The 17,046-nt window shown below is 26.9% G+C and overlaps 1 protein-coding gene across 1 annotated transcript; it reads right to left on the bottom strand.

Annotated features, from left to right (window-relative positions):
• Positions 1 to 2,382: 2,382 nt before the first annotated feature.
• LOC107445960 (NADH dehydrogenase (ubiquinone) 49 kDa subunit) lies at positions 2,383 to 17,004 on the bottom strand. The gene is made up of 12 exons (XM_043042759.2): positions 16,847 to 17,004; positions 14,599 to 14,711; positions 13,346 to 13,455; positions 11,693 to 11,894; positions 10,853 to 10,965; positions 9,924 to 10,162; positions 8,668 to 8,787; positions 6,542 to 6,671; positions 6,361 to 6,456; positions 4,724 to 4,807; positions 4,022 to 4,079; positions 2,383 to 2,536 (listed from the first exon to the last, which is right to left on the bottom strand). The coding sequence occupies exons 1-12, from the start codon at positions 16,942 to 16,944 to the stop codon at positions 2,499 to 2,501; spliced, it is 1,401 nt and encodes a 466-aa protein (XP_042898693.1). The 5' UTR covers positions 16,945 to 17,004; the 3' UTR covers positions 2,383 to 2,498.
• Positions 17,005 to 17,046: the final 42 nt, after the last annotated feature.

Consider the following 17,046-nt stretch of genomic DNA (forward strand, 5'->3'; position numbering starts at 1 on the left):
GACAGCATATTATTAAAAAAGTTGAAAATTGATTTGGTTTCATAAGTATTTAAATGGAAGAGGTACGGTTATACTGTACTTTATTTAAATATAAAATAATTTTTTATGTGAGATTCTCATAGGAACAAAGGATCAACTTAATTTGATGCCCAACTTATTTTGATGGTTCTTTTGTGTTCATTCACTATTAAAATAAAGACTGATGAATTTAATTTTTACAAGTTTTTTTTACCATAGTTACAAATTACTGAAAAATCATTCTCATTTTAAGCTTGTTGAAAGAAATAAGTTGGTTGTAATGTTATTGCTTGAGCTTTATACCATTTTACTGGATATTTCTTTTACTAACGATTACTAATTACCCACCATAACTTCAAAACATCCCTTTTTTATTTAATTAGATCAAATCAAATTTTTTTAAAAATCTCAATAGAGACAAAAAATTAAATAAAAGTTTGTATGTTCGATTATACGTACATTGTCGATTATATGTCAGCAAATGACCGTTGATTATTATTCTAAATGATATCTTACAGTATATTTTATCCATAATAATTATTTATTAGAAGTATAAATTCTGTTAGATTGACTTGTTGTAAATTTTAATTGTAATAATAACTCTTGTAGAAAAATATTATTTTATACATTTAATATTGGTAAGCTAAAAGAATGTAATCAGTCACTTTTAACATTCCAGTGTTTATAACTACATTTTATAAATTTAGAGACAATTTCACTTAATAAAAACTTACTTTAAACTTTTTTTACTCAAATACATTGTTATATAGCTTTTCCATAATTCTGTAAATGTCGGGACAAGTTTAATTTTAGTTACTTTTTCCAGATTTATTTATTAATAATTTTTTATTTTCCTATTTTTTAAAATGCAGAATAAAAATGTTATAATTCTTTTTTTTAATTATTTTTTATATTTACCTTTATATTACACACACCAGATTTTTGATCAGAATTATAAGTTTTAAGCTAGATCAAACTATTAGACACATTAACTTTGCTCCATTTTATCTCCACTTTAACTTTATACAATTACTTAAATGTAGTTTGAATTAAAATTTGAGCAGAAATTTAAAAAAAATATTTTCATGTCACACATTTAAGACCTCCCTTTGGTATTATTTTTTTTTTAAACTTACATTTTAAGAGGGAATATTCTTGTATTTAACTATTAATGATTAAAAAAATTATTATATTTATATGATGCACAACTATGATCTTTTTAAATTTTAATCTTTATTACATATATAAAAAGGTATACTTATTATCTTATATACAAAAATTATTTTTTGCGAAAGTGAAAAATTAATAAAATCCTATATTGAGATATTTAAGAAGCCATCATATATTGAAAATCATTCTTTTGCAAAATGCCTACAGTACCAAAATTTAATTCCTTAATTATTCATTGTCTATCAACATGTTAAATAGGAAAATGACATAACTTGTACAAAATTTTTTGGCATTTATAAGAATTCCTTCTTTATGATTATATGTATTTGTGACATGGGCAATTTCATGGAACTAGTCTTTAGTTTTATGTTCTGTATTTTCTAAAGGTGCCATCGAGTTAGAGGTCAATATATATGGGGAAATACTAGCAAATTTTTAGGGTAATATACAGCAATAATGAGCAGAATCTTATAACTGTTTTCTTTTCAATGCAAATATTTGCCACATCTTGAGGTGATGTCTGAAGCCAGAAAAGAGCATCTATTATGTAACCAGTTCTGATTTATCGATTGACAAAAAGGAAAAAAACTCTTTGCGTGTTTCAAAACCTGTTTTTGTTAATATTCAGAGCAAAGATGAGGCTAATATTTACATTTTGGCTTTAAGCTCGGTTAACAGATAATATGGCTAGCTATGTCACAAAATGGAAAGTTGACTAGTTGTCTTTCTTTTTTTTATAATAAAAAACATACACAAAGTATATACTAGGTCAACAATAAAAATTTATATCAACTATTTTATTAAATTACTATTTCATTGTTTACATTACTTTTTGAAAAACATACCTAGTAATAAAGATATATATTTAAGGAAAAAATATCTAAAAATTAATAGAAATGCATGAAGCTATTAACTACACATGGAATTGCTCATATGTTTTATTTTGTGAAATGTTATATTTTGCTACACTGTGTATTTTACCCAGCTGTGCTGATGAAGTACACTAAACATAATTTCTGTTAAAAAATTAGCTTTATTTGTATATTTTTATACTATTTACAGACATAATACTTAAAATTAAGAAATTGTTTTACTTTGTAGTTAAAATGTATTACAACTTTACGTATTTATTGACATTACAGAAAAATTTATGTGAAGTTTAAACATGTGATATATATATTTCAATAAATATAATTAAAAAGATGTAATTCTTTATTTAGTTTTCGATACATTCTTTGATTTTTTTTATGTACATAAGGGATGTATTTTGAAACAAACTACCTAGGAATTGAACTAAATTAGAAAGATTTTTAACGATCGATTTCTCCAAACACAACGTCCAGAGTACCTAAAAAGAAAACCATAATGAATAATCAAGTGATTTATGGACATTACTATACATAAAATTTTACAGAAATTCCGATGAGCTTCAGTTTTTATGCGTATGAAAAAAAATGTATTTTTTAAAAAAATATTTGAGTCAATGTTATTGTAGTTTTTTTTAATGAAAATCAGTAAAATTTTAAAGTTAGATGCAATATTAATCTACTCAGCCCATTCAAAATATTTCATATTATCACTTTATTTTAACAATGTGTTTCAATGAATGATGTTTAAGTTTGCAAATGATGAATTTATCAATTACTTTTCGATCATTTTTTAAAGTTAGCAAACATTTTATCAGTCAAAAGCAGCATGAAATTTTTGCTAAAATGGAATGCAATATTAAAGAACACTATTTCTTTATTGGGGGCAATACTTTGATCATTGTTGGGTAATTTTTACTCACGCCTGATACATTCTTTGTTTAAAGTTTTTGGCAACAAACCCACAATTTGAAAGAAAAATTTAGTTCCCATATTAACAAAATGCAGTCAAATTTATACAAAAGAGCTGTCAAAATCTTGACAAAAGAGAACATATGGCATCAATCTTCTTATCTACTGCTTGATTGTTTTATCTGTTTAAATAAACTAATATGTAAAAAAAATTATGTTTATTATAAGTTTAAAGGTTTCCTAAGGAAAAAATATTGTTAGTTCTTAAAAGGGCTGAAATGTTTGAACACATTTGCAAGGAAATGAATTCAAGATGGGATTAACATGTCACAGAAAAGTGAATAAATAAAATTTTAAATCAAAAGTGTGTTAGTTAGATTTATTGTTGCCGTTGAAAAGAAAAGTGCAAAAATAGTTAATACAACTTTTTAAATCATTGCAAATTTTTGAAGTTTTAACAAATAAGTTTTTCTATCAGAAAAATAAGGTATAAATTTTTTTTCTTTCTATATTTCATACCAGGAGCTTTTTCCCTGTTCCAAATTACTTGCCAACCTCAAAACTGCTTACACAGTTCATTTTAGATAATTTTTTCATTCGTTTCACCTTAAGACTACTTTAATTTTAACATTTTTGTTTTCTATAATCCATAACTGTTAGCACAGTTGTTTTATAATCTTTTTGTGGCTTTTGACCAATGCATTAAGATAAAATGGCGAAAATTCAAGATATTGGAGTGGATTGATATAGTGATTCCAAAACAAATTTAAAATTAAACTAAATAACCAAAATGCTTTAAAAAAATGTTCTCTACCAAAACTAACAATTATTTTTTCTTGCATAAAATAATGCAGGTAATTCAGTTCTTTTGCATTCAAATATTAAGGATATATATTTTTTTGGTAACAATAAATTTGTAAATGAAAATGTTTTAATTATGTAAGCATTAAATTTAAATTGTTAATTAATAAGAAAATTGATTAAAACTGAATGTTTAAGAAAAAAAAACCCCACCTAAAATTTAATTTAATGATGCTTGACAAAGTCTTACTTACCAATAATAGCTACAATATCTGCTAACAAATGTCTTTTCCCTATATGATCTAGGGCAGCCTATAAAAAAAAACCACTTTAAAAAATCATTTAAAATAATTAGATAAAATTTAATTCTAGTTTGCAACAGCAAAATAGATTAAAATAGTTTTCAGAAATTCAAATGGGCAAGTAATCAAATAAAATGTGAAAATTTAGTTCTTGTGAGTAAAGTGCTCATTTAAGTTACGAATTTTGGTTATTATTTGACATGCATGCATGTCTGAGGGAGGAGGAGATTTTAATAAGCTTACAAGAAAGTAAGAATTTGAATCAAGAAAATCAAGTTTTTTGCTTCTTCAGACATGAACAAGAATACATATCTTTATTTAATACACATTTTTTGCCTTTTTTTACGTCAAATTTTTGCCAGAATCAAGAATTTTTTTTTTAAAGAAGAAATTAATAAAAATCACAAAGTAATTTTATAACATTTATGCATTTTAAATTTTACAATACTTCATGGGTGTCATAAGTTCTGTTTGCTAATATGCAATATTGTATCAAAGACAAAATATAAGCTTGAAAGGAAATTGTTGTATCCATTAAAACACTGATTTACTTCACGTAATTATGCTTATAATTTAAGATTTTCATAATTGAAATAACTTATTGATACAGTTTTTCTAAAGATTAAAAATAAATAAATAAAATAAGGAAAGTACCAAGTGAGCAAATCCAGGAGCTTTTATTTTGCATCTGTATGGTCTACTGCTTCCATCAGAAACCAAATAAACACCAAACTCACCCTAAAAAGGAACAAAAACAGACAGCATAAATACTTACAAATTAAACTCTTCAATAATTAAATGAATTTATTATTATTAATATCCAATCACATATAACTTTTAAAAAAAACCTTAAGTTTAAATAACAAGCAATACATTATAATTATTAACTTAGATAAGATTTATAATACAAATAATTGTTTCATAAAAATGAAGCGTATTTCATCTAAAATATTAAAAAAAAAAACATCAAATTTTATTTCATCTTTTTAAAATGTTTCAAAAATTTGACATGAAATTTCAGTTATTAACTAATGAATTTTTCGTAACTCAGCAATAAACTCTTTTAGGTTTGCTTACAATGTTCGAAAGCAAGATTTATTGTATTTGGAATGATTTTGAACCAAAAAAATGTGGTTTTATTTATTATAATGAAATTTAAATTTTCATTAGAATTGCTTCTCATTTTGATATAGTAATATGGAATAGATGTGATTTTAGAATGTAAACTAAAGAACTTGGTAAATTTATGTGTGTGCAAAACCTCAACTGAGGTGGCTTCATGACAGCGAGAAAGAACTTAAAACCTTGAAGGAGATTAATTGAAAATAGCATGCACCTGATCTTTGATGGAAATAATTTGTTGGGATGGCCCTAGCTTGCTTTGGCAGTATCAAGAATATTAGTAGTAAATTAAGAGGTTTGTGAAGTGGTGACGGTAAAACACAGAATCGCTTAAGAGCTGTACTGCACAGCTATAAAGTACATTTCTTAGTAAAGAAGTGATCCCCCAAGCTTGAAAGTTGTCTTAATTGGATTAGGTTGCTTTAGCAGGTTATAGTAATATTGAATTATCTTATGAGATGCATTACTTCAATGGAGGGAGATTATAAGTTACCATCTAATAAGTCAGATAGATAAGTAATTTAGCCATCTATTAAATCAAATGGGAAAAAAAAAAACAAGTGTGGTAACGCCATCTAGTTTGAATTCTGCTATGAAAGTGAAGTCATGTTTTTAACTTTTCAAATCTAGAAAACAACATAACATAATGTATGTGCATAGAAAGACAAAGGACCGAATAAATAAATTCAAAAACATTTTTCTGATAGACCTAGGTATGCATTTTAAACTGAACTTAATGGCACTACAGACCATGAAGGGCCAAGACCTACTGTGCTTGTGCCAGTTCTTTTGACCTTGGGCTCTGAGGTGAAGATGCAGATGTTCCCGTTGGGTAGTCAGTAGAACACAGAACCGCCCAGTGTTTCGACCCCAAATATGTTTGGCACTCATTTTTTTAATCCACTGAAGAGATGACAGACTGGGTTACCTTTCCTAATCAGAGGATAAAACCCCAAATCTGTGACACGAAAGCGCAAAACACTACCATTCATCCACCGGTGTCAGGTATGCATTCTGGTAAAGTGAAATCCATTCTCAACGTTATTAAAAACAGGAAGGGGAAACAGTGCACAGAAAAAAGTACATTTGCAGAAATTTGTCCACTTGAAAGATCTAATAACTTTAAATACAAAGGGGGCAAAAATAAGACTGAGTTAATAAAGACATACTTTTGGAGCTTCTATAGCAGTGTATGTGGCACCAGGAGGTACAGGGTAACCTTGTGTGAAAAGTTTGAAGTGGTGTATCAATGCTTCCATAGAGGTCTATGACAAAAAATATCAGTTAACAAAAATGTTCACTTATTTTAAACAGAAACATAACAAATTTGAACAAATGCATAATACTGACCTTCATTTCCTCCCGTGTAGGTGGTACAACCTTATGATCATCCACTTTAATTTCCCCCTCGGGCATTTTGTTAATACATTGCTCTATGATACGCATGCTCTGTCTCATTTCTTCAATTCGGCACAAATACCTATAATGTACACATAAGACACAAGAAAAAGAATTTGCTTATTTAAAGAAAAAAAATTATATAATGTCTCAAAATTTATGTAACATGCAGTTTTAACAGAAAATATAGGTTTTTAATACAAAATTGGGAATTTTTTTATTGTTATATTAAGAATACAATATAGGGTTAGGCATGGAATATCATATGAGGTAAATAGCCAATGAAGTCTAACTGGAGTATAAATTTTAAATATATCAATTTTACATAAATATGGGTAAATTTTGTTGATACCGTGTTCAATTTCCTTTTTTCCAATGCGTGAGTGGTTAAAAGTTCTACAGCATTAAAATAAATTCTGATCACTAAAATGCACAGAATGATCCAACAATGAAAATGCATTTTTCGTTTGACATAATGCTCATATTTTAACAACCTTGAATAGAGCAAGTTTCAAATTTTGCATGAATTTCTGAACTGCAATTAAAGATTATTGTCAACAAAAAAAAAAAAAAAATTAAAGCTAATATTTAAAAATATAGCTTTCGGAGGTAATTTGTTCAGTTTATGGCTACTTAAGTCAAATAAAGCATATGTATAAGAACTTAATACTAAATTTATACTATCAATAAAATTTTGCTAAAAAGCTTAGTTGAAGAGCATGTAATGAGACTTATTCTTTTTACATTATAAAATCATCAATCAAGAGCTAGAATTAAAAAAAAAATGAAACAAAAATTTCAGTAGCTGCTATTAAATGATCAAAACATTAAAGTACTCCTAATATTGGACATAAAATAGGGACTTCTCTAAATAATTAAAACAGTAATTTTTAAGGATATTAAACATTGCTAGCAAAAATTCTAAAAATACTAGAATTAGTAACTTAAGGAAAAAGTTTTTTTTTCCTCTTAAATCTTGAAGAGTTGCATTTTCTACCCATGTAAACAAAATAATTCATTTATTTTTATCATTCATTCGTACTTTCTTTGAAATTTTATTTAATCTTATAAAGTAGCATTTGAGTTTCACATTTTGACAGTAAATTAACTTAATATGAAAAGCAATCATTATAAAATAGAATATAAAATTATTGTCTATTGGAATCAAATGTTGATAGTCTAAGGTAACATCAAATAGGAATTGGCTGCTTTGCCTTAATTTTTTTCTGAATTCCTCAATGTTTTCAGAATGTCAAAAATACTTGATAATTTTTTCAGGTCTGTCACCACCCTGATAAACTTTCAACAATTGAGATTATTTCATTCTAGTTTCGAATTTTGATAAACAATAATTAAATGTACACTTATGATAAATAATATTTATATAACAATATATAGTATACTCTCGATATCTCAAAGTTGAAGGGACGTTAAAAAAATTTCGAGATAACAAGTTCAGAACTAAATATGTTCTAAAAAGTATATATATATATATATTGACAATAAGTCTAAAGACAGCAAGGACAATTTTATTTTTAAAAGCAATGCAAAAATAATTATACACTATATAGAAAATTGTTTTACAATAAACTCACATTAATAGAGTTTATCAAAATATTCTATCATTGTGGCCAGCGGACATTGTTTTCAAAATTATTCATTAATCAATTTTTCCATTTGGAAAATAGCTGCCAAGTCATCGCTTTCCATGATCTTGGAGTATTTCATGAAACGTTGTGGGCAACATTTTCTCTTAGGACAAGCAATATTGAGTAGTGGTACGCGGTGATTTTTTCGAACAAAATTTATCTTTTACTTCGAAAAGTATTTGACATGACAAGGTTTTTGAGAAGAAACTCTTCGACACAGGAATTCAAATTAACATTAGGTGGATATGTAATACTAAGCGGAAAAGTATTTTTTTGACAATACAAGGTTTTGAAAGTTCCAGATATTGAGAGTATACTGGATAATACTTTATGAAAACAATAAAACATATACACAAAATATAAACATTTTATTTTTAAAAAAGGAAAATAAAATAAAATATTTAACTTATAAGCAAACAAAATGTTTACCTATCGTAGCAATCACCTTTGATACCAATAGGAATATCAAAGTCATAGTTTTCATAACCATCATATGGTTGCGTTTTTCTTAAGTCCCATTTAATTCCAGATCCTCTTAGCATAACACCACTAAAAATATATATTATTCATAAGTATAATCACTAGATTAATACAGCATTTTGAATTTGAATACATCAGTATATTGGATATAAGACTTATAAATGACTGACTTGCACTAAATTAAATTATAGAATTTTGTTAAAATGAATTTTTGTCAGAGTCAATTTCAAACCATTGTAATTGAATTTTTTTGCATCAAAAAAGCTATCTGTGTACATAGGCAAAGATTAAATTTTTGACACACTACACAAGCTAAAACATAAAATGATTTAGTTATAATAAAAGCAATATTGTTATTAATAACTATAATAATTGCATATGTATACACTTTTATTTATATATAAAAGCAAGATTAAATCGAAAATATAGAAAATGTAATTTTTTATTTAAGTGGTTATAATCCAAATGAAAAATATTACAAAATCAAAGATAATTAAAGAAACAATAATATTAAAATTCTTATAAAAATACTAAAGAATTTGAGCGCAATCATAAGAGAGAAAAAATTGTAATAGAAAAACTAGAAGTACTAAATGTAGAGCATAATTTCATGTTTGAAAAGCTATATTAACAATAAATACAAGATATAAAATAGACATTAGGGATGGATTTATTTTAGTATGTCTGATGATTTATAAACTTATATAAATGTATGAGAAGATTTAGTATTAGTTATTCTTAATATGAAGCTAGCACTAAAAATTTACAAAAAGATAAAAATAATTTCGGTTTTAATTTTCCAAAAGGCAGCATTGTTAATATAACTGATGTTAAATATAACTGATAAGTCAAATAATACACTTAATAATATAATATAATAATAAACAATAGTTAAAAAACAATGTAAATTACTGTAATAGAATTAGATAGAATACCAGTATCAACTAGAGAAAAAAAAGAAAGATTTCTATCTGAAATTGTTTTTAAACTTATATCAACTTTAAAATTAGAATAATCATTCACCAAGTAATACTAGGAGTTAGTATCTACAGTTTAAAATGGCTTCAACTTTTCTTTTCTTTTAAAGAAGTTTATGCACAGTTTATTTCTCTCAAATTAATTTAAAATGTATTTTAGAAATTTTGGGAAAGTAAAAGTTAATCAAAACTTCCAGTACAAAAACTTATGAAACTATTAGAATTTACCTAAAGCCATAGTTCAAAGCATCTTCAGAGCTCACTATTCCAATATCGATTGTCCTAGCTCTCCATATTCGATTGTTTGTCAATAAATCCTCGACTTCATCAATTCGTTGACCATATTTGCTTAACCATTCAAATATATCATCTAATAAGCCAATAGGAAGATCCTGATTAACTCCACCAGGTCGAACGTAGGCAGCATGCATACGAGCTCCAGAAACTCTTTCATAAAATTCCATTAACTAAATTATAAAAACTTTGTTTACTTAATTTTTTCTCATATAAAATACTTCTTATAGATCAGCAATTCCATGAGTAACTTATAGTTGAGAGCTAAAGGCTGGGAATATTTTTTGAATTTATGGGTTAAAATACTGGATAAGACTTAAAATTACCATGCCAATGAAGATAAATAACATAAATAAGATAGCTAATTTTTGTAGTTAGCACATGCCTTAGTAAATTCAGTAAAAAAAATTTTTTCCCCATTATTTGTTATTATCAAAGATTATTCAATAATTTCGGGGCATTAACCTACATTTTACTATGAATGAACAGAAAAATTGTAAATGATCTTACATTCAGTTCTTTAGAATTGGAACGTTCCAGGGTAAAATTACAAAATTCGATAATTATACACAAAAATAAATTAAATTAAAATTTTATTTGCTTCTCAGATATGTAACAAAACTTTTATCTTTTAATAATTCCTGTACTACTGTATTTTAAAATTGGAAAAATAAACTCAAGACATTCTGTCTGTTATATTTCAAAAATCTATTTTATAAGTCTACAGGATTTATAATTTAGTATAAATATGCATTTTAATATAAATCACATATAAAATTTTTAAAAGACCATGCACGTAATTTTTTTCAAATATTAGTTAAATTTAGATTTAGTTAAAATCCATTAATATTATTGAATGTTACCTTTTCTCTTTCTTCAAATAACCAGAAAAATGGAGTCAAAGCACCAACATCTAAAGCATGAGTACCCACTGCCATGATGTGATTGAGAATTCGAGTAATTTCAGCAAACAAAACTATTTTAAAAAAGAGAAAATTTTTTTTTGCATTGCTCAAATCATGAATTAATTACAAGAATAAGGTAAATTTTAAAAAAGCTTAATGAAATGATTTTAAAAAATATATAAATATGTAAACTATACAAATGCACTCTTGTAAAAAGTTATTGAGGTGTTATCAACTCATGTGGCTCATAAACTGTGCCATCCGCTTAATCCTATTAAAAAAAGATCTTAAGATCCAGGGATCGTATTGGCTATGTGCTTAACCCTTTGCTTTGTACACTAAGTGGACCCGAATGGCTTCATCATGCCAAGCGCCGTAAGCAATAGGTTAAAAGAAATTCACTGTCACCCCACGTATCTAAGACACTCATGAATGACACTTTATGAATGACTGATACCTGAGAAATTTTTAAAAAAATGCATTTTTAATGAGCATTGGTCTAAAATAGAAAAAAGTTCAAAACAAGCTTTCTTATAGATTAATGTTTATTCAGGCAACAAAAGAGTTACACATCAAATATTTGTAATTGAAAAAAAAAAAAACATTGCATGATTTTCTTTAATTTTGTGAATTTACTTTTACGTGAAAACAAAATATGTGTAATGGTATCGGAAATATAAATATTTAAAAAATTTTATAACTGCTTAAGGTGTCCTAAAGTAAAAATAAGAAATAATTCAATACATTTTTAATAATATTTCCTTTACATAACAATAAATCAACAAAAATCATAATTACCCCTGATGCATTTAGCTCGAGGTGGAGCCTCGATGTTTAGAAGCTTCTCAACAGCAAGGGAGTAACATTGCTCATTACACATCATGGATACGTAATCCAGTCTATCAAAGTAAGGAAGCGCTTGAGTGTAAGTCTTGTATTCAATAAGCTTTTCAGTGCCTCTATGTAAGAGTCCAATATGAGGATCAGATCTGATTACAGTCTAAAAGTAAAGAACGAAAAATGTAATTATTTTAGGACAAATTCCACACGTTACACAGAATCAGTAAAAGATTTTAACACTTTAACTGTGGACCTTGAATTTTGTCTGTTATTCTGCAAATTAAACTGGTTTTTCCTTTTTTTTATTAAATGAAAATAATTTGTTAAAATAGATTTTAAAAGGTGACATTATAAATTGATCAAAACAAGCAATCAACTTTTAGTGGACACAAGTATAGCATAATCTCAAAAATTTGAACTTTTAAAATACGGAAACTTCTGAAATTCATGATGAAAAAAAATTAGCTACACGAATTTTAAATAGGGAGCAAAATGCAAAAATTCATAGGTCATAAAATATCCTACTAAAAAAAGTTATTTTAAAAATTGTGAGGAAATCCGTAGCAAAAACTACTCAATAAACCATTGATAAGACTGTGAATTTCTGATGAAATCATCACCAATGCAAAATTTGTATGTTACAATTAAAGCACAAATGCAAAATTTGCATTCTATAAAAAATATAGAGACTTTAAAAATCATGTTGTAATTAATCGTGATAACTGTCAAAAACACCAAATGAGAAGCTTAAGTAAATTTACAATTTAATCATCACAAAACAAGAGCACAAAAAAAAAGATTCCTCAATACACAACTCAAAATTCATATATCATAATCTTGTACTGAAATATCCAGATATAAAAAATCATGTCAAAATTCAAAAAAATTACGCTGAAACAATGCAACCCAACCCAAAATACTCTAATTTGGAATGTAAAATTAAACTTAAAATATAACTGCTGTTATCATGAAAATAATGTAAGCATTGGAGTTACAGAAAATGCAGCTATGCAACAAGAATTAAGTAAAGCATTCCTACAACAGCTTGTGGAAGGCCAAGGAGTCATTGAGGTAGACTCCGCAGTTTTCTGACCAACACAAGATTGTGGCAATGTAGTCAGCACAGTGCACAGGCCGCCTTTACTTCTAGGCAAGCTGGTACCCCTCAAATCGAAGATGGGTTGGCTTCAAGCTGCCACTGGGGATTGAATCCAAGTTCTACACTATGGCAGTTCAATGCTTTAACCACTGAGCCATTGTGGCTCATAAAACAAATATTAATTGATTGGAAACATTAAAATCAAAATTTATATAATTTTAAAATATAGAAATATATCTCTGTCAATATATTTAATAAGAAAAAAAATATATAAAAAAAAATAAATATTTTCTATATTTCTCGGTACAATATTTTAAGATAGTTTAAAATTCTAGAGTGAGTCTCATAAAATATGAATAAACATACCACTAAAAATGTCGCATGAACATAAATTTTATTTTCTTCATTTCAATTGTAACTAAAACTAAAGTTAAAATCATTAATTTTTCATTGGATATTTAAATATATTAAAATAAGAGACACAATTTAGAAAAGTTGTAAATGAAAATTACCTCTCCATCTAATTCCAGAATCAAACGTAACACTCCATGAGCTGCTGGATGTTGAGGGCCAAAATTCAGAATCATATTTTGAATTTTTTTCTCCACTGGAGGTATTTTATCTAATAAAAAAAAATGGTAATTAACATAATCTTTTCAAAGATACATCAGTTAGTTATTTCTTTAAAAGAAGGACTTATTTCCGTAATACACTGCTAAAGAAAATTTTTAAAAAATATTGTACAAGTAAAACGAAACATACTTTTAACTTTATAGAGTACCCTGTGGCAGAATTTTTTCGAGCTTTCTTTGACAATTCTCTATAGTACTAATACCTTTCTTTAATAGTCTTCTTTAATAATAAAGACATTTTTAATAGTAGCAAATATATATGTTACTAATTTAAAGTAACAGAGGTTTTTACTGTTTGCAAAAAAGCCTTTATGTATAGATCAGAGCAGTATATAATTTTTTTTAAAATTATAAATATAAGAATTTTTATTTTAAATCTAAATGTATAAAAGAATATTCTAATATTATTGGCGATATTCTTGTTCTAAAGAATATTTGTATAGTTAACCTTTTTAAATTTTTGCTATTTGGAAATTACTTTTTATAAAATCAATCTGAAATTCTAGCTAAAGTCAGTCATAGTGGATTTTTTTTTTCTCAAAAGAAAGTAGCAAAAAAAAAAAANAAAAAAAAAAAAAAAAAAAAAAAAAAAAAAAAAAAAAAAAAAAAAAAAAAAAATCATGAGCATTTATTCCATCTAAGATATGCCAGAAAGGCATTTTTTTAAATATAATTCTGCAGAAAGGGGGAAAAAGTTCCGCAGAAAAAAAATATTTAAAAAAATTCGGCAGATAAAAAAAAAAAAGAGATAAGAGAGATAATATATAAAAAATATTTCTGCAAGAACTCTGTAATGCTGTGCGACAATACCGCTCAGTCGCCACAATTCTGCCACAGGGATAGAGCAAAATAATAAAAATAAAATGAAAATCTTTCTGTGAACACAAACTCTCAATTAAAAAACTTTCTACAACCAATTGATGTCATTTACACTATTGCAACTAAACAACATTTACCAACTACTATTAGGGAATTTTATTGTTCTGTTAACCAGAATGAGACTTTTTTAATGACTTAGTCAAGCATAGAAACCCATCTTGGAAGACACCACAATGCATGATGGTTGGGTGCAATCTGTTCTAAAAAGTACAAATATTCAATATATGAGTGGCAAAAAATATATAATAAGTAACCTTTTAAAGGTCTTGGTTTCCATTTTACTCCTGGGAAATTTTCTGGATACATAACAGGTCCTTCAAATTGTTCCAGAAACTCCAAATCTGGATACCATCTTTTAGTTTTAGTTCTGAAACAGGATTAAAACATGAGAAACTGCATAAAGTACAAAACATTAAAAAAAACATCTGATTACAAATATAGCATTAAGAATAATTTTTTCCTAATTAATTAAAATAATGTTTTAGTGAGAATCCTCAAAATTTAAATTTACATGAAAAAAAAAAGAGATACAACTTAAAAATTAACTATTAATCAGGGTTGGCAGGTTTTTGACATGTGACAGTTTAAACCATGGTTTAAACCGTCACGTCAAAAACCTCACTGTCAAAAATGTCGAAAATGTCNTAAATTTCAATATAATGCATGGCAACTGTTGGTAGTTTTGAAGTTTATATATTTTTTTGGCAAACTTTAGTTTATGACATTTTTGACGGTTTAAACCAGTATTATACCCTTGTCATGTCAAAAACCCAACCCTGCTATTAATATTAGATTTTAACATTAGATTTAACATTTTTAATATTAGATGCTATTAATATTAGATTAGACCAAAATTGCACACCAACAAGCAAATGAAACAAATTGACTTGAGACAGTTAGCTCAAATGATTATAAAAAACAACAGATTATTGCATATAATATGCTGATAATTAAGAAACCATCCAGTTATATAATTTTCATAACTCATCTTCATTAAACTTGCAAAAATAATGTAAATATCTCCATTTATAAATACTTAAATAAATGATTTATTTTTAAATCTGTGCATTCAGAAAGAGAAACTGAAAAGTAGAGTACATTTCAAGGATATTTTCCTATCTGTACCAGTTTGCGACAATTGAAACTTCTTGGTTGTGGACTTAGATTAAATTTTATATACAGTGATTTGATTAGAGTGTTACTATTAGTTTTACAGTTTGTATTTGCCCCATTCAGAATTTTTTCCCTCACATTCCAGTGCCTGGTTATGGCTATTTTGATACCACTATGGATATCTAAAAATTTTATTCATTTTGTATATAAGTTGCACCAGAACATGTATCTTCGCCAAAAAAATTGCCAAGTTTTGGCAACTTTTGAGCTGTGGCCTGAAGAAACTGAAAAAACATTACAAAAGAGGGCACATTTATTTCCAAATAGTAATTTGTCATGTCAACAACAATCACCCAGTTACCAAATGGATTTTAAACTATATAAAAAAGAAAAAAAAATAGGTAGAGATTGCCTCAGGGTTACAAGTTAGATCATACAAGTTGGTTCCTTTTTGAGGTGTTATTTCTTAGTTTTTAACAACTCACTATCAGAAGTTGTCAAGACATGGTGATTATTTTGGCTTAGATCACATTTAGGAAATTTCTTCCAGAAGCATATCAACTTGTAAGGGGTGATATTTCCATAGTGTGACCTGTCTCACCACTTATAATCACAAAGACCAGTGATGCATTTGTAACTCGCAATTAAAACAAAACATGTAGATGCTTGCATGGGGGTGGCTAAGTGTTATACCCTTCAAGTTATTTCCTTCTATGATTTTTCTTAATAGTTTCTCGTGGGCCACTGCCCAGAAGTTCCCAAAACTAGGCAATAGCTCTGCTGCAGATCATGATACGTAAATATTGCCTCGAAAGGTATAATTCCAAGTTATCCCATGTAAAATCACAACACTTTAATTTTGATAAGTTAAAAATATCTTAAGCACATTGGCGGAGGTAGTAGGGTCGAGCAGATACGATAAAGAAACCTCAGTTGCACCACCATAAGAAGATATGGAGCAGCAACTGATCTTTGGGCAAAACTATATAGTGATACAGATGACAATATAAAGTTTCAACTACTGGAAGTTTATATTTTAACAAATTAATAATTCTTTCATTAAAAATATCGTGTTGGTTGTATTTAATTCAATGACATTGTTAAATTTGTATGTGTTAATTAGTTATTGCAATAAGACAACTAATAACCTTTCATCCTTAGCTTATTCTTTATATTAAGTAGACAAATAGTTGATTTTTACTTATCAAATTATATCCAAAAATTAAATAAGCATCAAAAACTTAAAACATAAAAGTACATTTTAACTTTGCCGGTAATAAAATAAAATAATTATTTTTGTTCTGCTACGCAGAGTTGATAAAGTGCAAAATTGAATGTATAACATTTTGTATAAGAATTTGACAACGTTTGATTGATGGTTTATCATACCTATTTGGTATTATAGAAGCTCCATACTGGTACGATACATTTTTAAATAAATTTCTAGCAGGTAAACTTAGAGTAAAAGACCTCACAACCGAGGCCATGTTTACACTTTCGGACTTTTGTTGACCTTCCTTAAAACAGCCAGATTCATAAAATATCTTCCTGAGAAAATATAAAATCTTCATTAAATATTGAAATTTGCT

The sequence above is a fragment of the Parasteatoda tepidariorum genome, chromosome 5 (assembly GCF_043381705.1).
Source record: "Parasteatoda tepidariorum isolate YZ-2023 chromosome 5, CAS_Ptep_4.0, whole genome shotgun sequence".
Classification (NCBI taxonomy): domain Eukaryota; kingdom Metazoa; phylum Arthropoda; class Arachnida; order Araneae; family Theridiidae; genus Parasteatoda; species Parasteatoda tepidariorum.

Coding starts and splice junctions, on each gene's coding strand:
- LOC107445960 (XM_043042759.2), bottom strand. CDS start 16,944: ATGGCCTCGGTTGTGAGGTCTTTTACTCTAAGTTTACCTGCTAGAAAT. Junction 8,788..9,923: donor GCTTTGAACTATGGCTTTAG/GTAAATTCTAAT, acceptor ATATATTTTTAG/TGGTGTTATGCTAAGAGGAT. Junction 2,537..4,021: donor AGATATTGTAGCTATTATTG/GTAAGTAAGACT, acceptor TTTTCTTTTTAG/GTACTCTGGACGTTGTGTTT.